The sequence below is a fragment of the Megalobrama amblycephala genome, linkage group LG16, assembly GCF_018812025.1.
Source record: "Megalobrama amblycephala isolate DHTTF-2021 linkage group LG16, ASM1881202v1, whole genome shotgun sequence".
In the NCBI taxonomy this organism is placed as follows: Eukaryota; Metazoa; Chordata; class Actinopteri; order Cypriniformes; family Xenocyprididae; genus Megalobrama; species Megalobrama amblycephala.
The window spans coordinates 8,870,151-8,894,507 of NC_063059.1; the positions used below are offsets into that span (position 1 = coordinate 8,870,151).

Here is a 24,357-nt window from a genome sequence, read left to right on the forward strand (position 1 = left end):
ATATTAGTACTTCATTAGGTTGGTAAATTAACATTATATCAGTTAATGAAATACGTTATTTTACCGTAAATTTAACAGATTTTTTTTTACGTTGCTACTGTATTTTTTTTACGGTAAAGTTCTGGCAACCACAAATTTTACTGGGATTTTTTTTACAGTGTGGAAGCCAGATCTGTAGCTTTGACTTTGTTTACTATACAGATTCAAATGCTAAAAGAAGCAAAACGCATCCTCCCGTGACTCAGAACACGAATGAGTCTTTATCTGCTGTTCTGCCTTATATTAAATTGCAAGTGTTGATTTGTTATTTCTAAACTGCGATTCTGCATCCCTGAACCCTGATGAGAATGAATAAAGCATGCATTTGGATATGGAAATCCTTCTCGTTACAATCTGGATACAACAGATGCCAATTAAAACAGGGAAAGCACAAGTATCTCATCAGGGCATCGGCCTCTCTCTCTTTCTCTCTCTACCTCGGTCTCGCTCTATCACGGTTAATAATTGATCAAAGTTTGCAGGCTGAGCTTTGATATAACCATGGCAACTGTCTGGAGAGGGTGAGTGTATCTGTGCAAGGGGGTCCCTGTAAATATCTGAAATATCTCACACACACACGATGGACCACAACTTGTAGCACCAGCACATCACTTTGTGATTTCCATTTTTAACCAATATCACAGCAATGAATCAAAAGCCAAAGGCAGTTTTTTATTATAAAATGCGCAATTTTGTAACATTCTAATTATAGTGACAACAGTAATTATTAGTGGTGTGTGCTAATGCAAGCATAAATATTGCTTATACTTTTAAACAAATCCATAAGGGTAAGTATTACATTTGTTGTGCAATTCCATGCTGTTTGTATTATGGATATTAAGTAAATGATACCTCAAAATATTAGAAAGAGGCTTGATATTACTTGTCTAAGTGATCAGATGATGGGAGATGAAAGAAAAGGCCCACACTATATCTAAAATATCGTAAAAACTTGGCGGTGGGTTCTTTTGAGTTGTGCCAAAAAGCAACCACCTAGCAACCAATCACAATGCCCTGGCGACCACCAAATAACCACTCACAACACTGTAGCATCACGTTTTGCATGAACAAGCACTACTTACATTTTCTTCTTAAAAAGTTAAAATCTAGTTGGTCTCGATTAATTAAAACACAAATCTCCAAGGGATAATTTCCTAAAAGTGGCATTTTAAAAAGTGAAGGAAAAAATGGATTAGACAACAAAAATCTGTGTTCTGCAGGCAGAGCATTGCAGGGGTTATAATAACACTCATTTATGAAATAAATATTTATTAAATGTCAAATGAAATTGGAATTTTGAGGTGACTTTCATGTTTCTATGCAAACATTGCTCTGCGTGATAATTGGCTATTTGAGAGAGATTAAACGAATGCCCCAAACACGTCTGAGATTCTTTGAACAATAATTAAATGCAAAACCACATCAAATTTGATTTTCTCCCTTTGTAATTACATTTCTGACACCCAAAAGCAATTTTGATTAGAATCTCATCCAGGTATGAAGTGCTCACCAATCAAGAGGAAATTCTCAAAATATCTGCCGGCTTAAATGTCAACGAGTCTGAGCACTTCACACCTGCTCTTCCATCTCCACGGCATACCAACACATGACATTTATACGTCGTCACACTCGGCCTCTCCGAATATTGCATTTTTCTACTTTTTCACTTGCAGTATGCCTCAAATTTTTATTAGGATTAATGCTAAATTAAAACAGAGACTTGCACCATATGGTGACATTTCTAGAAAGCCGTTAATAATATCAGGAATTGTACACATCATTTTCATTAAATCATGAATTAAGGTGAATTAAATCAGGATTAGTGCAGTACTGCTAATATTGCTGGCTCCTGTATGATAAATTGGTTATGCTTTTTCTCATTTGAAAAGTCACTTTGGATAAAAGTATTTGCTAAATGATTATATGTAAGCTGAATATGACTGCTATTTTTAAGTATAAGAAATGGAGAATTTTTTTTTTTTTTAAACTTTCTATTGTCTTTCTAGTATTCCGGTGACTTTTTATCAGGGGTTTTTATATACATTTAATACACTTTTAATACAATAATTATTCATTTAAATATTTTAAATGAATAAATAAATAAATAAAAGGTCTTGTGACAGTTTTTTTATAAAATTATTTATTTTAGTTCCATCTTTTTCTAATATGAACCCATTATAGCCTTACAACCTTGACCCAAAAATATTTTGTTTACAAAGGCCCTTAAAGGGATAGTTCACCCAAAAATGAAAATTTGATGTTTATCTGCTTACCCCAGCACATCCAAATGTAGGTGACTTTGTTTCTTCAGTAGAACACAAATGATGATTTTTAACTGCAACTGCTGCCAGTCTGTCAGTCAAATAATGGGAGTGGATGGGAACTTCTACTATAAGAGTAAATAAAACTTGCACAGACAAGTCCAAATTAAACCCTGCGGCTCGTGACGACACATTGATGTCCTAAGAGACGAAACGATCGGTTTGTGTGATAAACCGAACAGTATTTATATCATTTTTTACCTCTAAAACACCACTATGTCCAACTGCGTTCAGCACTCTTTAGTAAGGTCTGATCACGCTCTGACAACGGCAGTGATGTCTAGCGCTCATTGAAGTATATGCGCGAGACATCACTTCCATTGTCAGAGCGCGATCAGACCTCACTAAGCGAGTGCTGAACGCAGTTGGACATAGTGGCGTTTTAGAGGTAAAAAATGATATAAATACTGTTCGGTTTATCACACAAACCGATCGTTTCGTCTCTTAGGACATCAATGTGTCGTCACGAGCCGCAGGGTTTAATTTGGATTTGTCTAAGCAAGTTTTATTTACTCTTATAGTAGAAGTTCCCATCCACTCGCATTATTTGACTGACAGACGGCAACAGTTGGAGTTAAAAATCATCATTTGTGTTCTACTGAAGAAACAAAGTCACCTACATCTTGGATGCGCTTGGAGTAAGCAGATAAACATCAAATTTTCATTTTTGGGTGAACTATCCCTTTAAAAGGTGCAATAAGTAATTTCTGAGAAACACTGTTGATATATTAAAGTGTTAGCTCACCCAAAAATGAAATTTCCGTCATTAATTACTCACCCTCATGGTCGTTTCACACCCGTAAGACCTTTGTTCATCTTTAGAACACAAATTAAGATATTTTTGATGAAATCCAAGAGGTATATAACTCGTCCATAGACAGCAATATAATCAACACTTTCAAAGTCCAGAAAACTACTAAAGACATTGTTAAAACAGTCGATGTGACTGCAGTGATTCAATCTTAATTTTATTAAGCGACGAGAATACTTTTTGTGTGCAAACACAAAACAAAAATAACGACTTTATTCTCATACGCTGCTTACGTTCAGCGCTTCCAGGTTCTACGTCAGAACGGCGACTTATTATTGGCCGGCTCCTGCGTCAGCATCACACGCATGTGTCGTGCTGCTCACGTGATCAGCGTTGGCCAATACTGAGCCAGGATTCTGATGTAGAACCTGGAAGCGCTGAATGTAAACAGTACAAGAATGACACAGAAGAGAAGGAATTGTTGAATGAAGTCCTTTTTTTTTTTTTGTGCACAAAAAGTAATCTCCTTGCTTCATAAAATTAAGGTTGAAGCACAGCAGTCACGTCGACTGTTTTAACAATGTCTTTAGTACCTTTCTGGAACTTGAAAGTGGTGGTTAAATTGCTGTCTATGGACGAGTCATATACCAATCAGATTTCATCAAAAAGATCTTAATTTGTGTTCTGAAGATGAACGGGTGTGGAACGACATGAGGGTGAGTAATAAATGACAGAATTCATTTTTCATTTTTTGGGTGAACTAACTAACTAACAAACAAACACACACCTCCCTTCATTTGTCCACCCCCCAAAAAAACAAACACGCAATGCAAGAGTGGATGTCCCTTTATCATAGCATAGTTAGACGTATAACTTATTTCTGTTCCAAAAATTCTCTTCCAAATCGTCACAGATGTCGAGTTTCTTTTTCAAGCGTGGTCCTGAGTGACGTCAACGAGGGTGGAATTTTCTTTTACGGGCACTTCTCCCGGAAGGGCGCGCGCGCACGTCGGATCGAGAGAGTAAAAGCACGCCTATCAACGTGCGGTCGGGTTTACGGAAGTCGTCGGCAGCACTGCACAGGTCACAGGACTGCACGAAATCAACAATGTCACCAAAGAAGTGCGTTTTTGGTTGTGAGGGAAAGATAATCTTGCTTCCCAAAGAACCCAGCGTTAAGTGGAGCTGAGAGTTTTGTGCTCACGCAATACATTGATGCGCTCTCGACATTTGTTATTAAAATAACTATAGAAACTGATAGTTACAATCACTTTTTTATTGGTTAAAATTAATGGAGAATATCTCATGTTTTTCTGAGGCTGCTCGAGCCCTCAGGATCGGCGCTTATGGTTTTATAAACAAGGCCCAGTTCAGCGCTGGATTTACAGATCGTTTGAAACTGAAAGATAGAGCGGTCACAGCGATAATGATCCTGGTTATGAGTCGGAACAGCAGGTGGTGAGTAAAACTGCATCAAATGTTTGTTTTGCTGGCAATAGGCGCCTGAGTGTATATAACGTAATGTAAACAACACAAACGTAGTGAATTCATAAAATTCATATGCTATATTCATTATAGTGATTCAAAAGTTATCCATGGATAATGCGATGGTGTATTGTGTGTGTTTAAATACAGTTGTTTAGCTGACCATTGATAGCTTGTAGACGATCTCTACACAAAAGCTGCGCGTGCTCGTCACTCTTTAGCTCCGCTCACACGGCACGCCTCCAGGCGTTTGGCTGTTTTCGGAAAGACTCGGTACAGCGTATCTATGTTTTATAAATATGATTAAACTAAAGACTTTTTGGAGAATGAAGGATGCACTACTACTCTATAGGTACTCAAGATTAACATGCCCCCCCCCCTTAAATCTCTCTCTTGCTCACTCTCCCCTCCCCTATCACAAGCGGACAAGCCCCCTACTACTGATTGGCTAAAAGTGTGTTGTGCTGCTCAGTCCAATCCACTTTCAACAGCATTTCTCAGAAATTGCTTACTGCACCTTTAAGGGTACGTTTACACAGCAACAATGTGCTAAAAACAGAAAAGTTTTTCCTTTGCGTTTTTCGCATAGAGACGACAATGTTATCAAAACGATTCCCGTTCAAACGGATCCGCGAAATGACTAAAAACACTGTATTATGCTGCTAGGCCAGTAGTTGGCGATGTCACTTTGTAAAGAAACACTACACACCTATAAACTGAACACGTAATATGCATGACGTCACGGTTTACACAAATTTGTGTTTTCGTTTATTGTTTTCAAAACTTGCACTTTGAACTCCGTTTTCAAAAGTTTGCATTTTCAGGTCCCAAAAAAAAAATCTTAATCAATAGAATTTTTTTATCATAACACATTTTGGGATCAGAAAAAAAATCCTTAATACACCTATTGTATCCAAATCATTAATGGATTTTTAATGCTTTTCAATGTGGGTCAAATTCGACACAAGGATCACAGGTGGATGTGGTTTCTTAAGCCAGTAGGAGGTTTAATGAACTAACTTGGAAGATGATGATTATCTTGACATCTTACAGATAGTTATGATTCATCTGTAAGAACCTTTCAATCGTGAGTGGTCAGACAGGTACTGCCAATACACAGGAGTCTGCAGAAGAACCTCCTTATCCTTACAAGATCTACAGGGATGCAAGTTTGTTTGAACTGTGGTTTCACTGGTGGCTGTTGCCATGCCAACCCTCCTCTCCCTGATTCTTCCTCTATATTGAGTGTGATTGCAATGCAGAGTGTGGTTCACCAATCACAACCATGATACAACACATCTCTGTCCAGTTAGAGCACTCTTTAACTGTTTCCTCACCTATATGGGGTGCTCAGTACCATCACACCAAACTAAACTAAACTGGCCCGCTTTGAACTTCTGAAAGTGCTACGTATTCACTGGCAGCGATAAGAGAGACATCACAAATGCACATTCTTGCACATATTTCCTATCGGACATTTTAGATATCAAACCAGCTCTTATGACATATTTAAAAGTGTGGTTGTCTATGGATGCTAACAGAACTGAAACCAACTTTTGACAAAAGTCAGAAAAATTCTCTCTTGATGCATATTGCACAAAAAAAAAATGTATTTAGGAATAAGGAATACACTTTTGGGGGTGATCTTTCGAAAACTCTGCAACGCTAAAGGCATACATAAGCATTCATGGTGCATGAATTTGGGAGTATTTTTAGGAAGTCAAATTACTTTATGCAGCTGAAGCCTTACAGGCTGTTGATAACAGCCAAGTGCAGTGAGTTGTGAAATATTAATGTACCAACAACTGCAATGTCAACTTGACACCAACCCCTGAATCTCAAGATACAATCAGTGCCACAACATTAATGAAGCACCTGCTAAACACTGATAATTTCATGCCATCTTCAATTAACATCTGGTACTTATCTCTGTTTCAGTCCTTGAACATGAAATATTTTAATAAATTAGCAGACGGTAAAGAGGGCAACGACATTTCTTCTTACTAAAGTACTTAGCAAAAGCCCTTGAAAAATATTTATTCATTCTACATGGATGAAAAACACTACTTCTGATAAAATGCAAATATACTAGTTAAAATGACATTGAGGATTAGGAGATTGAAAGTATATAGAACAAGAACTTTATCTAATTACTGACATGAATTATATTAGAATATTTTGGCAAGTATTCAGTAACTTACTTGACTTGTATGCTATTGTATAAAATGTTTGCATAAAATGTACTAAAATGATTTCCAAGGTAAGCGCATGGTGGTAAATTAATTACATAATACACACACAATATATATATACTGCCATTCAAAAGTTAAAAAAATCATGTTTTTAAAAGAAGTATCTTCTGCTCACCAAGGCCGCATTTATTTGATTAAAAATACAAAAAGAAAACAGCAATATTGTGAAATATTATTACAATTTAAAATAACTGTTTTCTATATTTTAACATGTAATTTATTCCTGTGATCAAAGCTGGATTTTCAGCATCATTACTCCAGTCTTCAGTGTCACATGATCCTTTAGAAATCATTCTGATATGCTGATTTGATGCTCAAGAAATATTTATTATTATTAATGTTGAAAACAGTTGGATGATATTTTTTTTCAGGATTCTTTGATGAATAGAAAGTTCAAAAGAACAGCATTTATTTTAAATAAAATCTTTTGCAACAAATAAATGTCTTTACTGTCACTTTTGATCAATTTAATACATTTCTTTCCTAAAAAAAATGGCTGACCCCAAACTTTTGAACGGTAGTGTATAATGTTACAAAAGCTTTCATGTCAACTGCAATTTTGAATGAAATGATACGATTAAATGCTGAGCAAAACATGTAGGCTATATTTATATATCAGGAAAACACATACATATAATATGGAAATTGTAAATGTTAAGTGTTGGCCAGTTCTTACCATGCTGTCGTAATGAATGAGCTCCAGCTCGTAGTCCGGCAGAATGTCGCTCCGGTTGTTCACGAGATCTAAAGCCATCTGGGCTGCGGGGAGACACGCTTGACCACCGGGCCATCCTCCACTCATGGGAAACAGAGCTCCGATGTACAGTTTCTTCTTGCCTGCAACCGCACACGGCCAGGAGAGGAAGATAAGCAATGCGTAAAGGAGAGTCAAGCTTCTCCAAACTCTCCCCAAGATCCTTTCCTTGGATGCCATCAGTATCCAATTCGATATTTATACGTTCTGAACTTAAACTGTGCCTTTATGAGCAAAGCTGAAAGTGTCAGCACGTGCGATGTGTCCAGTTTAAAGTAACAGAACCGTGTTTGGAACGCGCAAAAACACTTTAAGCGTAAAGTAATATTTAGACGCGCAAATGTCAGTCCTTGTCAAAATATGAAAATGCTGGACTCTAGTTGGGACTGATATGTTTACAGTAGTTATAGTTTCATGGCTGGAATCAGTAGCACTAAGCTCTTATCGTCTTAATGTACAGTTCTTGTAGCTTAAGTCTTGCGAGTCTTTCAGAATCTTTAGACTCTTTGGAATTTTCAAACTCTGCTTAATCTTCAGAAAACCTTTCCAGAGCCTTCAGAATATTTTAAAGTCTTCCAAAATCTTCGGAACCTTTAGGAATATAGTTTTCAGAATCTTTGAATTCTTTAGAATCTTCAGAATGTTTTAGAATCTTTAAAGTCTTCGGAATCTTTATCTTGGAATCTTTTAGAATCTTCTCAATAGTTTAGACTCCGACACCAAATCATTAATGTCCTGTCACAGAAAGCGCTTCAACATTAACCAACTGTCCAGATATGTAAAAGCTTAACTACAGAAATCACGCTTTCATTGTTGGGTAAAAACAAATGCGCCATCGGGCAGTTATTGTCTCTGTCTCTTTCCCTTTCAGAGTCACAGTCGGTGTGTTTGTAGTACAGCTAGGCTCATGGTTCACGACAGGAGAGAAAAACAGGTGGTGTTGAGCGACATTGTCGGTCAGAACGCGCTCCGCAAATCCTCTGGCGTTGCTTTATTTACCGCGCCGCTCGCGAAACGTGATTAAGTTTTAAGCTGTCGAGCATATTATCCCGGCATCTGATCAGAATATAGGAAAATAACAATTGTGCTGCGGCATAATCCTTTAATCCGTCGGCAGGAGAGGGGGGAAATTGACCACCAAACGCAGCACACAGAGATCCGTACTCAGAGCAGACAGCAGAGAACTGACTGAACCACTGACAGACGAACAGTACTGTTGTATAGCAGGAAGGCGGGCGGGGTTAAAGTTATCGCTCTCTTCTGAATCAGAATCACTTTCACTGAATCAGAATCATTTTCAAAAGTCATGCAATCTATCTACCTGTTCATCCGTCCATCCCTCTTTCTTTCTTTCTCTGTCTATCATCTATCTATCTATCTATCTATCTATCTATCTATCTATCTATCTATCTATCTATCTATCTATCTATCTATCTATCTATCTATCTATCTATCTATCTATCTCTTACAATCAGCACTCAAAAAATGAACTTTCATTGTTGTTAGTTTCACTCAAACCATCCTTGTTCACATTACCTAAAAAACTCATGTAACTACATGAACTTAATTTAACTAAGTTGTTTCTACTAAAAATGAGTATTGTCAGCTTTACTTAATAAGTGTTTGTCAGTCAACTTCACATTGCTGAGTGAAACACACAAATTAATGTTGACATAAACTGTGCAGTGGATCCGTAGTTTCCAGCATGCTTTGCAAGTGACTGCATTAGGAGAGAAAATTCAGGGATTAAAGTGTTATTTTATGTGTTTTTCAGTAAAGTGAAAGATGTTGTTAGTTTATGTTAGTGTTTAATGTTCAGTTATGTTGGACATTTAGAGGAGTTTCTGTAATGTTTTCGAATTTTGTGGTTACCATTATGCAGAAGAGTGGCGCCTGTGTTTAGGCTGTGAGCATCATATACGCATGATTATAGGATAGATCTCTGCAAATTTTAAATGCAATTTTGTAGAGCGAATAGTTAATTTAATAAGATAAATTAAGTCATTAAATGTGTTCACCTTAAGTAATAAACATAACATTATTAAGTAAACTGCACATATAAATATTATGCAACAGTGACAAATTCAAATGTTTTGTATAAAAAAATTTGTCAGCTTTACTTGAATTTCTTTTGTTCATACAACTAAATTGTTATTTGTACAAATTACATTGAAATGCCACTTGGATGTAACGCATTACAAGTAACGCAAGTTAGGCTATGTAATCGGATTACTTTTTCCAAGTAACTAAAACTAAAGTAACTCATTACTTTTATATTTACAACAAAATATGTGAGTTACTTTTTCAAATAAGTAACGGAAGTTGCTCTTTTTTCCCATTTATTGACTGACAGCTCTCCTGTCCCCATGTTGAGAGGAATCGAGGGCAATCTTTGTGTGCGCTGTGTAAACATGATGGTTATTCTAAACTAGTTCTAGACTAAATGTGAGCACACAATTACTCATCCCACTTGCACAAAAATAATAATGTTAAATAATAGAAATATACTTCATGTATTTAATCTCACTTTATAAAGCAACGTATTTGCTGCTGACTTTTGATTATCCAATTCAACAATACTAAAAAGCAAAAATGACTTTAGATAAACATTTGCCAAAAAAAAAGAACAAACAAACAGCCCAGCCCAGATGGGAAAAGGTAATGCAGAAGTAACGTAACACATTACCTTCCATAAAAAGTAACTAAGCAACTCAATTAGTTACTTTTTTGGGGAGTAACGCAATATTGTAATGCATTACATTTAAAGGTGCAGTGTGTAAATTTTAGTGACATCTAGCAGTGAGGTTGCGAATTGCAATATAGAGAAGCTATGGTGACCAACACAGGACAAAAATGTCGTTGTCTGAGACAGCAGAGAGTAGCCAGTCAAGCAAACGTGCTCTGTAGCAGTTTGTCCGTTTACAAACCCATGATGTATGAGATAGAAATGGCTCATTCTAAAGGTAATAAATACATAATAGTTCATTATGTAAGGTCTTTATAAACCACTGAAAACATAGTTATGTATATTATATTGCATTTCTGTCAATAGATCCTCCTCAAATGTACACATTTCACCTTTAAAGTAACTTTCCCCCAACACTGAGTACAATCAGGCGATTCTGTCTGAAAATTCTTGTAGATAGGATTTTTTATTTTATTTTACATGCATTTGAGCACATACACTGAATTCCAAATTATTATGCAAGTGACATATCTGTAAGATTTCAGTACAATAAAAATTCAGATTTTAGTTTTTCTAAGAAAATGTTTGTTTTATTTATCCAAGTCTTTTCCAGTATTAGTTGTTTTCATGCCTTTTGCACAACATTGGACCATTTCATGCTTTTCATCTTCAGAAAGATCTTTCTTCCTCCCATATTGCATGAGAACTGTGACTTGGTTAATAATGTGGAACAACCATAGGGTTTCCATAGACCTGGCAAATTATTTTGTCTGAGATTGATACTAGTTATCTAAAAAGACATGGATAAATAAACAAACAAACTTTTTTTTAGAGAAACTAAAATCTGAATGTTTATTGTACTGAAATCTTACTGTCACTTGCATAATAATTTGGAATGCGGTAATACAAACTATTTACATTAATACAACTATTTCATTATCAGCTAAATCAACCAGGATCTGCCTATCCATCTGTCTGTCTGTCTGTCCATCCGTCCATCCATCCGATCTCATCTGTAGTGCAATTGCATACTTGCCCATAATGACACCTTAAACAGCATGTCAGTCTTGTTGCCCCCGCAGCCCTCTGCATTCCTTATTCACTTTAAATACTCTAAAACAACAGAGTAGCGCTGAAATTCATGACTTGAGCCACCGTGAACTTCAGGACCAGAGATGCTCCGGTGACATTTGGAGCTCCCTTTGAATCCACTCTCTCCATATGTCAGTCATTAATTATTCATCCCTGATCTTTAGCTGTTATTTAATAAAAGAAAGGCTGGAGAAGCCTCCTGTGAGGATATATAATTACCCTTTAGTTTATGTGATAACTAAATATGTTTATAAACCAGAATGATATTTTATGTTCTTGTTCATAAAGCAAGAGAGGGGTTTATAGAGGGCTGGCAAACAAAAGGTCACCTTTATGCTGAATTATCCTTTAACAAGCACAGTAAGAGCAATGTAATCACCACCCCGTACACACAGGCTTGATTTTGTGCACACACACATAAACACACACTGTGCTGAGATACACACATAACCTCATATACATTCATATAAACACAGGGCAGAAACACACACTTATCTACACACTCTGGCCGAGTGTTAATCTTCAGCCTGCTGAGAGTGCACTAAGTAGGCGGTGATCTCTAGCTGTGAGTTAACAGAGGGAGTCGAGAGAGAGAGAGTCGAGCGCATTTGCGTGGCTTGATAGTCTAAATCAGCAGAGCTGAAAGAAACGAAGGGAAATGAAAGAAAGGACAGAGGGATTGAGAGGAATGGAAGGCAATTAAAGGGAGGGATGGATGAATGAGAGGGTGCTACAGTCGTGCTTGCAGGAGCGCTTGTATTAATGCTGAGAGGCTCTGGCAGCGTGAAGAATTATAATGAGATTCAATAGTCTGGGAGTTGACATGAAGTCCTACTACTACATTGCATCTAAAACTATTTTAAACAGCATTTTGCTTATTCTTTATTATTTTTATGCATGAAACTTATATTACCTAATTTAAATAGGATGTTTGTCATATATACATAGAATACTTAGTACTTTTCAAGACCCTGTGTTATCAAAATGAGTATCTTTTGGATCATGTGTGTTATCTTTTAAGTCATCGACTGGATATGTTAGTACAAGTTTAGATATATACTACATCTAAAATATACAGTTTTTATCTTCTGGGAAAAGAGAACAAATATTGATGACTCATCCTGCACTACACAGATTTTTGACCAATCAAATGCTTTCTATTGAGAATGGCCCTCCATTAAGGCCTTTAACCCTCATTTAGGGTTTACATTCATACTTCTCCCACACTGTAAACCCGAATAAGTTGGGCTAACTCAAAAAATTTGAAGTAAACAGTTACATCAAATTTCTTGAGTAATGATGTTCCCAATTTTAAGTAAGCAGCGTGTACTCATGTGAGTTAATTGCTCCTAACTTGAAGTACTGAGTTAGTGAACTCATACATTTTAATAGCAATTAACATAAAAGATTTATTTAATTAACTTTTTTATTTTGAGTTCTTTCAAATTAAATGTTATTTACTTCACTGTAAACCCTAATATGAAAATTCAGAAAATGCCAACTTGCTAATTGTCTAATATGTTAACAATAGCATAGTATAGACCTTTCTGAATGAGAACAGCAACTTAAAACATGTAACTTAGGGTGTACTCACAGTCTCACACTAGGCACGGTTGCCTTGAACTGAGCCCGAGCGCGATTGTCCCCCCTCCCCCGCTGGCCTGTACTCACACGTGACACGGCGCTAAACGTTCCAGGCCGGAGCACGCTTACGTCATATACGATGCAACTTTTTGAATGGAAGAAAACATGAAGAAATGCACTTTTGCTAAGATACTGCCTAAGATGGCTATTTATAATTTATGCAGCACAGCGATTTTCAATAGCAGGTTTCAGAGGATTATTACGAAGGCAGCTGACATTAATGGAGGAATTTGCAGCTTTACTCGCAAACCACAATTCCTGTTCATCAATAAGATGAGAATCAGACCCATTATAATATACCCATTATACATATACTCAAATTAATTACATGAATTGATAAGGTGTACTATCAGAGAAGTAAAAAAGACGTTTGCCGTCGTAATGATGACAGTAGCGCACACAAAAGTATAGCTGTTCCATGCTCCAGCACGGTTAGCGCTCACACTGCATGCGAACCGCGCTCGAGCCCAACTGAACCGCGCTCTGGCCCACCTCTTCCAAGCGGGACAGGGCCGGCTAAACGAATTCCGCGCCTGGGCACGGAACAGAGCGATCACACTTGTCAAATGTACCAGGCTTTAGGGGTCAAACGCTTTCGGGCACGGTTCAGAGCGCCTACTAGTGTGAGTACACCCTTACCTGCTCTCAAACCAAGCCGCATGTGCCACTTGTCACCATGATGGTAACTCTCCAAAAACCCACATTAACATAAACTCTTCTAAATTAGCATAACAAAACACTAATCACTACTAAATCTCCCTTACCATTAATCTTGCACAAAAAACACTATATAACACTTATATACACACAATACAGTTAATCTAACTGAACTAATTTGTTCAATTTAAGTTTGTCCTACTCAAACCAATTAAGTATTTTGAGTGTTAGGGTTTACAGTGCAGTCATAAGTGGCAGAACATCTCAAATGTAACCTGTTTGTAATATAATGTTGTTTAATATTATTTTATATTTATTGATCTATTTTGAGGGAATTGTATGCTACTAAGTAATATTTACACAGCAAAATCAACAAAGTTAAATAAACTCTACTCAGAGTACATATGGTCCCTCTCTAAATAGTGTTAAAATAACACTGAATCAGAGTTAAAATTAATGAGATAATTAAGCAATTAATTAAGTAATGATTATGCATTAGTGATGAACACCTGCTGTTAACAAGCAGAATCACTGAAGAAAAGAGAAACAAAATAACTACAACTGACTTCAGTCACAGCCTTATTAATTGCTTAATTATCTCATTAACTTTAACTCTGGTTCAGTGTTACTTTAACACTATTTAGAGAGGGACCATATGTAATCTGAGCAGAGTTGATTTAACTCTGGGGATATTACTGTGTATGCAATAATTATTACCCATTTGTTTCCACAATTTGTTACTTTGCATGCATATATATTAGGATGTCTACGGCAATATTGTGCACTTTAAATGGATGCAGGTGTGTATCCGCAATTATATGGCACTTATGAAGAGTTCTCAAAAAATGTAGCACCTTTTTGCACGTCTTTTTGTGGCATGTCTGTTGAAGTATAATAAACGAACAGTTGGAGAGCCTTTGCCCTATTTGTTGTGTGTGGATCCTTTTTTTGTTCGCAAGTGCCACAAATGACACCAAGCATCAATCCGATGACATAAAAAATAAAAAATAAAAAACAGAACATAAAATTTTCAGTCAAAAGTGACCAAAGAGCACCAGAGCATCAAAAATGTCTTTGTTATACTGTATAGCCAATTCAAAAGAACTAATGAAGGTACAGAGGCATTTAAATATAAAAAGAAAAAACAAGTTACAGGATCACTTTCACATATGCATATGAACTTTATCTAAAAATCTTGTTGTTTATCAAATTATAAATAAACAGGATCATGGAGTACATCCACATAAAACAACAGTTCTTGCATAAAATATTTAAAGTAGCAATAATCATAGGAACAGAAATGTTCTGGATGGTGAAACAAGATGAATTTATAAAGCAAAACATGTTTTTTTTTAATAATATTTTAATTATTTTAGTGCTACACATACAGTATATAGCACTAAAATAATGGAGATTTGTTTTCACAAGACTGATGGTAAAATACAGCCCCCTTGTGGGTAAATAAAGCATTACTATTTCGATTTTCACACAATGAGAGTTGTGGTAAGAATTTTTTTTAAATATAGCATATTAACATTAACATTCTCATTTTACATTCTGCTATTTTTACATATTTGAAGCAAATTAAAGTGGACTATTAAGTGATAAATAGATTATCATGGGATGTAAAATATTATTTTGAGTCCTTGTTAAAAGTGACCTCTCACATGAGAAATGAAATAACTCCTTGAGATGATCTTATGTCTTACCTGTATAGTTACTGTCATCTGATGATGCGCAAATATAAGGGGGAAAAAACAAGAGCCACATGGAGTTAAACTGATCATTCATATTTATAAAATGTGTTTATATTAATGTGTTTGTGTGATTGACAGTTAACTCAAATCATATACTCACAGACACAGAGTGGTTTAGGTGAGTCCCATTTGCCCAGTTTGGTACAGTGAGAGATATTGAAACCCTCCAATAGAAAGCCAGCATGACAGCTGTAATGAAGAACTGTGCCCTCTACTGGTTGTCCTGAGGGCTGCAGAATCGCCCTCCCGTTCTCCAGAGACATCCAGGAACGCGGGCAAACCAATACTGAGGATTTTAGCAACAGCGTAAGCACATGCTGACACCCTTTTAGCACATTTATATTAACATTGAAGTGTTGAAGTGTTATGCCACTATCACAACAACACACAGACAATTACATTTAAATAAAACACTATATGTTTTATAGTTTTTTAAATTGAATAATATATCACAGAAATTATTCTAATATACCAATTTGGTGCTCAACTTTTAATAATGGTACTTACTTTTTTAAATATTGAAAACAGCTTTCACTGCACAATATTTTTGTTGGAAATTCACACATTTCTCAGGATTCTTGGTATGAATATAAAACTTAAAAAAGAACATTTATTTGAAATAGAAATATTTTGTAACATCATAAATGGTTTTAATGTGAATAAAAGTGTTAATTTCTTCTTCTTCTTTTCTTATTAACCTCAAACTTTTGTCGTGGTTTCCACAAAAATATTAAGCAGTAACAACTTTTTCAACTAATAAGAACAAATTTTGAAATCTTGAGCATCAAATCAGCATATTAGAATGATTTCTGAAGGATCATGAAAATTCAGCTTTTCCATCACATTAATAAATTACATTTTATCCCTACATGGATACTACTAAATAAATTAATAAATGGATGTATTGATTTGCAGTAATTTTATTATGTGAGAAGAAAGGGAGCAATACAAGACATAACACAAGCGAAATTGTTCAATTATAGAGTTTAGTTCATTATACAAATGCTTTTGACCTCAGAATGCTGTTATTGACCAATCAGAATCCAGTATTCCACAGAGCCGTGTAATAAATATAGATATTAATCAGTAGAACAGGACAGCAAGGGCACTTACAGCATCTGCTGAGCTGGTTTATGTCAGTCCAGGTGCCATTGGGGAGGCACTTTCGGACCTTGGGCCCCACAATAATTCTGCTTCCTCTACAGATATATTCTATCTCATAGTCTACTGGCAAGATCTGCACACTGCGGATCTACAGAGATAGAGAAAGAGAGACATTTGTAGATTGAATTAGATGTTGCTAAGGGTCAAAGTCCCATCAGAACTGACAGTGATGTTTATGGCTGCCAGTTTAATGTGCTGCCGTAGAGTTTTACCTGTTCCTGAGTCAGTCCTCTGTAGCGTATCCCTCCATCTCTGGGGGGACGAATGATTGCACATCCTGAAAGAGAGTAAGAGAGATGGGGGAGGATGAAACGAATAGAGAGAATGACTAATGTTCTGGGTACATTTACATCTGAAATATTAAATTTGAGTCCTCTTGCAAGACTGTAACACACTGATAGTTTATAATGATTTAATGGTACTGTCTCATATCAAAATACAGTGCTCATACCGCATGGAGAATGTTTAAAGGGGCGGTTGAATATGATTTCACTTTTTTAAAGGATTAGTTCACTTTCAAATTAAAATTTCCTGATAATTTACTCACCCCCATGTCATCCAAGATGCCCATGTCCTTCTTTCGTCAGTTGAAAAGAAATTAAGGTTTTTGATGAAAACATTCCAGGATTTTTCTCCATATAGTGGACTTCAATGGACCCCGAACGGTTGAAGGTCAAAATTACAGTTTCAGTGCAGCTTCAAAGTGTTCTACACGATCCCAGATGAGAAATAAGGGTCTTATCTAGAGAAACCATCGCTCATTTTCTACAAAACAAATTAAAATTTTATACATTTTAACCATAAATGCGCGTCTTGAACTAGCTCTCTTTTTCTTCTCCATTAGAATTCCAGCAGTGTAGACACTGCTAAGTGTATTACTGCCCTCCTCAGGTCAAAGTCTGAACTAAATTGTCATATATAATATGTTAGTGCAAGTATATAACAAGTAGTTCAAACTTTGACCTGTGGAGGGCAGTAATACACTTAGCAGTGTCTACACTGCTGGAATTCAAATAGAGAAAAGAAATAAAAGAGCTTACAGTGCGTTCCAAACGGGATATATCGCCCTCCGAAGGGCACTTCGGAGTGAAAACAATCATGGCCGCCATATTGAAGGGTCGTTCCAAATCAAAGTGCTCAATTAAGGGCCCTTCGGAATTAAGGATTTTGAAGGGTACAACTGATGGACACTTCGGGCCCCCATGATCCTTTTGCACAGGGAAGTTCTTTGACATCACAGAATAGGTACGGAAGGCGGTTAGGAGTTCGATTTTACATATAAATATATGTATAGTATTTTTCTATACTACTGTAATATTTATACGAGTTAGATTTAGTACATTATTATGGTCAAAATGACATTGTACCTATCAGTCCATTCAAATGTTTCAAATACATATACACAATATACATTATGGTGCAATAAACCAAAAATAAATAAATATATAAACTAACGTTAAACAAAAGGCGCAGCTTGCGCAATCTATCCTCCGTGACTGTCTCGTTAAGATGACGCAGAAGTGCGTTCCAAAAAAAGAGTTTTTTGACCCCTACAACCTTCATCCCTTCGAAGCTCTCACTCTGGAGGGTAAACCCTTTGAAGGGATGAGGGCATAGGGTTGAGCCCTTCAAAATGGAACGCAGGGTTGGTTCAAGATGAGCATTTATGGTTAAAATGTATAAAAATTTTTTTTTTTTTTAGAAAATGAGTGGTTTCTCTAGATAAGACCCTTATTCCTCGTCTGGTATCGTTTAAAGCCCTTTGAAGCTGCATTGAAACTGTAATTTTGACCTTCAACCGTTTGGAGGCCATTGAAGTCCACTATATGGAGAAAAATCCTGGAATGTTTTCATCAAAAACCTTAATTTCTTTTCAACTGACGAAAGAAGGACATGGGCATCTTGGATGACATGGGGGTGAGTAAATTATCAGGAAATTTTAATTTGAAAGTGAACTAATCCTTTATCTTTAGTTAGTGTGTAATGTTGCTGTTAGAGCATAAACAACATCTGCAAAGTTACGAACATTCAAAGTTCAAAGCAAAGGGAGATATTTTCCTTTTACAGAAATTGCTTCTTAAGGACTACAACAAACGGCTGGTAGGAACTACAATGAGCTTCGTCACTGGTTGGTGACATCACTAACCCTAAAATTTAAATAAACCCTTGTCCCCGGGAACACGCAATAAAGGGGTGAGGCCATGTTGGGCTGCTTTAGAGAAGAGTTGTTGTAAAGTAGAGTGTCGTTACCATGCCGTCATTCTTATGCCAGACTGCTTCACATATGAGGGACGCTGGACTTTGCACAAAAGATTAACATGACGGCACATGCTAGTCGATGAATTGAATCAACTCCACAGCAACTACATTAATTTATCCACTAACCGTTCAGAAACGACCAGTTTCATTCTAAAAGTTGTAACTTCTTCCTGAGTCTCTCCATCAGTGTCCGACTCCGGTTTGAACAATGTAAGGCTGAACACCGTTACTTACAATCATCATTTTGGCTGCGTGAGATTCTCCAGCTTTGTTGTTGTTGAGCAACCAAAGTGCTGTTAAAGCTCCACCCTCTTCTGGAAAGACGGCCGGGAGCAGCTGCCCATTTGCATTTAAAGGGACACAAATGTGTTTTTGCTCACACCCAAATAGGGGCAAATTTGACAAGCTATAATAAATGATCTGTGGGGTATTTTGAGCTGAAACTTCACAGACACATTCTGGGGACAACAGAGACTTATATTACATCTTCTGAAAGGGGCATTAGACGTCCCCTTTAAGATGTTTAGCACTTAAAAAAAGAGAGATCCTAAAATTTTTTTGTTTTTTATTGAGTAAGGCCCTGAGAAACATATTTAAACAAATCTCACAAGCAATTATTTAAGGCAGCTGTACACTTGTGTGATGTTGCTAACAATTCAATGAACTTAAAAATAGAGGAACTTGCATTTTAGACAGAATATTGCCAGTATGTGTCAATTTTCGAAAATAGTTTTAAAAAAACCCACAATAATCGAAACTTCTCTGAAAAACACACATCAGTGGTGTTTCCTTCCTGAATGAATTGGTGTGGAATGAACAAAATCAATTCATGAACAATTCAATGACTCACTCATAACATCAGTCGCTTGTTTCGTTCCTAAAAGGGATAATTCATCCAAAAATGAAAATTTAATTTACAGTTAATTTACTCATCTTCAGGCCATCCAACATGTAGGTGACATTTTTCTTCAGCAGAACAGTAAAAGTTTTTAGCTGAAATTGTAATATAATGCAAGTTGGATGCTATTTGCATCAAATTACAAAAAAATAGTTAACGCTGCTGTGAGGGTGTTTCTAATACAGCGGCTATGGGAGTGACCGGTAAAAATGACGTCTTTCTCTCTTCTGACTGCCGTTATCAATCTCTCTCTATTTTTTCCATCCTTTTGAAAGTTGTGAAAAAACACTATTGTGGAGTTTTTCTTTTGCTATTTGTGCAAATGGAAAAGCAAAAAATATATTTAATGAAGTCTCTCATTCACCGCCATAAAAGTTAACCCAACTATGACGACTTCCGCTTCAGAGAAACCTGTAAATGTGAAAAGGGTCCATAGCAGCATTTTCTTAGCGATATGTTATTTACACTAGGTGAAAAAAGCAATAGATTCTATTTACAATGTAAAAGTATCAGTTCTTTGCAATACGAGTAAATAGTAATTAGATGCTATCTGCACTTTGGTCACTGTGATTTTGCAAAGTAAGACATGTTCCTGGATCAACATATTTTGTTGATCCTGGAACAACATTCCAGTCTGAAAATTTAGTCTTAACCCTATTTCTACACCTAAACCTAACCCTACCCATAACTTATCCCTAAAATCAGAGGGGAAAGATAGGTGAATAACATTGATGTACAGTAGAAGCACCTAACCCTGGCTGCAAGCCTAAACTTGACATAAACGGTAAACTTGTTCCTCAAATCTGATTGGTTGATTGGAATGTTGTACGGGCTGCAACAACGATTAATCGCGATTAATTGTTTGCAAAATAAAAATCTGTGTTTATGTAATAAATGTGTGTGTTCTGTGTATAATAATTATGTATATAAAAAAATACACACACATACATGTGTATATTTAAGAAAAATTTTATATTTATATATAAAATATTTATATATAATATAAAATATATTTAAATATATATATTTATTTATACATGCATATATCAAAATATATCAACAAAGATGTTGATCCAGGATTGGCAGATACTATTTGCACCTCAGTATTTTTGTACATTAACAGGATGCAATAATATCATAGAGTGTAAATTATTATTTTTATTAAAATTATTAAATGATGCTGCCTTATTGGGAGAATAAAAACCCTGCCTACACCTTCCCCAATAAATACATTTAATATTATTAAACACTCGTTCGCAGTTTATTTCCACTTTTAGAACATTATTTTCATTTTTATTGAAAATAAATATGAGCTCGGCAAAAGGCAGAACTGTTGTGTATATACAGTATATATATATATATATATATATATATATAACTTGCAAGGTATATGTAAACCCACGAGACGTACTATAACAATGAATTGCTTTGATTCACCAAGATTGTGTAGGCTATATATTGCTTTCGCAAAGAAAAGGAGACCTGACATTGCAATCCATATTTTCCTTCTATAGTTCCGGCAGAACATGATCCCACAAGGACTGAGGGCAGATCGCTGTTTGAAATCCATGAAACTCAGTTTACAGAATCTAAACAGAACGCCCTCTAATCTCACAAAGCAACAGAGGTGGGCCACTTTTGACATTCTGTGGTGTTGAATTCAACATGCACGGACCAGACATCATCCACACACACACACACACACACACACACACACACACACACATTACCTCCGGTCGTTGAATTATGTATGGACGAGATGAGAGTAGGAAGCAAGTAGAAAATTACAAGAAATAATAGCTGCTCCATTACTGCATCTGAACAAGAATGAGAGAGAGAAAGAGAAAGAGATATGACTAATAATATGCTTGATTTCAGCAGGTCACAATTCATGCTCTATTCAACCCAATTAAACTGCTCGTGGCATGACAAGATCTTGTTGGCATTCAGATGTGTTAAACATAATAATAACCTGCTGTCTCATTTAATTACACCACACACGGCCGTGGAGGAGGAGGAGGATTCGTGGAACATGGAGGCAGTTTGCCGTCCCTACACTGTAAAGATTTTATGAGCTTTCCCTCAACCACACTTAGAGTGAAAAAGCACATTCAGGGTGGGTCAAACAAGAGCATGCAACACAAACATAAGCAGACGGGTCTAACACACACACACACACACACACACACAGCTTCTTATAAAGACATTTCAAGAGCACAAAGCATTGAACAGAGAGCGCTTTCATCAATATTGACTCCTGTATTGAATACACTTCAACCTAGAGGTCAATGTAACTTAGATAGATAGATAGATAGATAGATAGATAGATAGATAGATAGATAGATAGATAGATAGATAGATAGATAGATACATACATAGATACATAGATAGATAGATAGATAGATAGATAGATACATAGATAGATACATAGATAGATGAAGTGACAGAGAGAGATGTAAGGGGAAAAGAGACTCCATGGGAAAGAGACAGGAGATGATTCAGGAGGTGAGGATCAGAGGGATCAGTTAAACTTTAAACATGTCTCCACAGCACTCCATCTCATTAATTCTGTACGGCACAGCGGCGGAGCACGACACTTGAAAATCCAGAGTTCAGAGATTATAGTAATCCAAACACGCAAAGGACGGATAGGATGCACTAACAATGATTAGTTTGCATTGCACTGTTGAACAAATAGATTTTCAGCTTTTTCGATTATCCTAATTGTCCCTGTAGTTCATATTTTTACATAGTACTTTTAAACAAGGTAAAAATTTCATGAGACTCGAGACTTTATGCAACTGTGGCAGTTGCATGAATGTGATGTTTTCTAGGGAGTGAATATGGATGAAGGTTGAAGGTTTTTCTTATGTTAAAACAGTTGTTTGGATTTATATTAACAATGTTCTTTATTTTTTTCCGACAAAAACTTTCAAAATATGCTCAAATATTGGTGTTTTTTTATGATTGACCCCATACTCTTCTTCGCTGGTTCATAAATTCACCATTTACTATTGTTAGTATCATTATTATTAGGTTATTATTTTGTCTTGTTCAATATAATGAGTGTCTGTTATGCCAAATCTTCATCAGATAATGAGAGATGTTCCTGGTAAATTTATATTTGATAGGCTAAATATAGAATTTCATTGGAATTTCTATAGAATTTCAAACAAATCTTGCTGATTTCTATGTGACACCATTAAGCAAGACTTTCCTTCTGGTTTTGAAACAGTTGTTTAGGTTTATATTAAGAATGTTCTTTCTTTTTTTTTGACAAAACCTAAAAAATATGCTTGAATGTTTTTTATATGATTGATTTATCAGATATGCTTTATTTTGACACTCTGCTATATTTTTATATTTAATCCTTTTGACATCAAATCTCCCTTTTTATACTTCTTTGCAAATTTTAGTCTATAAAACGAATAATTTCCACTGTTGCACAAATATACCGTCAGCTTTAGCTTATATTTCAGATATTAAACAGTCAAAATACATCTCTACAAGACTGAGACAGTGTCATGAATGTGATATTGGCTCGGTTAATGTTTTTGGAGAGGTTACGGTCCCGTTTGGCGAAACATTTTCAGCACCACGGACAAGTACTTTCAGCTAGTCCCCATAAAGATGCACTCCTGCTGCTTTATTATTCTAATAACCTTCTGCGTTGTACAACATGACGTTTTCTGGTCTAAAAATATATGTTGTCTGGGGGATGATGCTTCCCTTAAGTTTCCATATTAACATGGCTGCGAATGTCGTCAGCGTAGTCTACACCTTTAAGCGCACCGTTTGTGAAGTTTTGTGTCCCGTACAAAGCATACTTCGAGGGGGGTTCGTCAAAACAAAAGATCCCTGTCAAATATGCCTGATAAAACAGCCGCGAGCTACTTCTTCAAATAAAACACACGAAAAACACAAACGAAACTCGAGCGCAGACATCATGTGAAAGTGTTTTACTCACAGCAAAGGCCCGGTGAAGCTCCAGCAGGACCGACCCGAAGAAAATAAGCACAATTTCCGTTCAGTGAGAGTTTAAAGATAATATCCACACATATGAGCGCGATGTCGCTTTGATCTGTGCATCACATTTGCGGACTGATTTATGGCTTTTAGAGAAGGGTCTGTATTGCTTTTCATTGGATCATCGCAGGTGTAAATCACAGGCTACATAGAGTAACATTATCTACATAGCTCTCATCCTTCCTCCTTCCTTCCTTCTTTTTTTCCACTCCCTCCTCAATCTCACTTACTTGTGACGTAACGGGGGAACGCAGCCTACGTCATTTCATCCTTGCATCACGAGGCATCTTCTGTGCTCAGTGTACAATTGTCAACTAATATATTGTATTATTTTTCCTCTCTCTCTCTATTTATGTATACTTTACTTTGTAATATTTTGACTTTTTAATGTTATTGTTAAAAAAGATATTTATATGAATGATTTACCCTATTTTGTATTTATTATGTATCAATTAATTGATTGCAATAGTTTAAAAGTGATTGAAATTACTTATATATTTATATATAAATAAAATAATTGTTCTTAATAACCAGTTTTAAAAACATTAATTATTATATTGTACTGTAGCAGA

The 24,357-nt window shown here is 36.0% G+C and overlaps 1 protein-coding gene across 1 annotated transcript in view; it reads right to left on the minus strand.

Annotated features, from left to right (window-relative positions):
- The window catches only part of gabbr1a (gamma-aminobutyric acid (GABA) B receptor, 1a), an 85,794-nt gene extending 61,803 nt beyond the window's left edge, over positions 1-23,991 (minus strand). Inside the window, 7 exon segments of the mRNA XM_048161499.1 lie at positions 7,525-7,685; positions 15,391-15,408; positions 15,539-15,724; positions 16,552-16,690; positions 16,815-16,879; positions 21,490-21,576; positions 23,727-23,991. Of these exon segments, the coding sequence (XP_048017456.1) occupies positions 7,525-7,685; positions 15,391-15,408; positions 15,539-15,724; positions 16,552-16,690; positions 16,815-16,879; positions 21,490-21,568 (648 nt within the window). The 5' untranslated portion in view covers positions 21,569-21,576; positions 23,727-23,991.
- Positions 23,992-24,357: the final 366 nt, after the last annotated feature.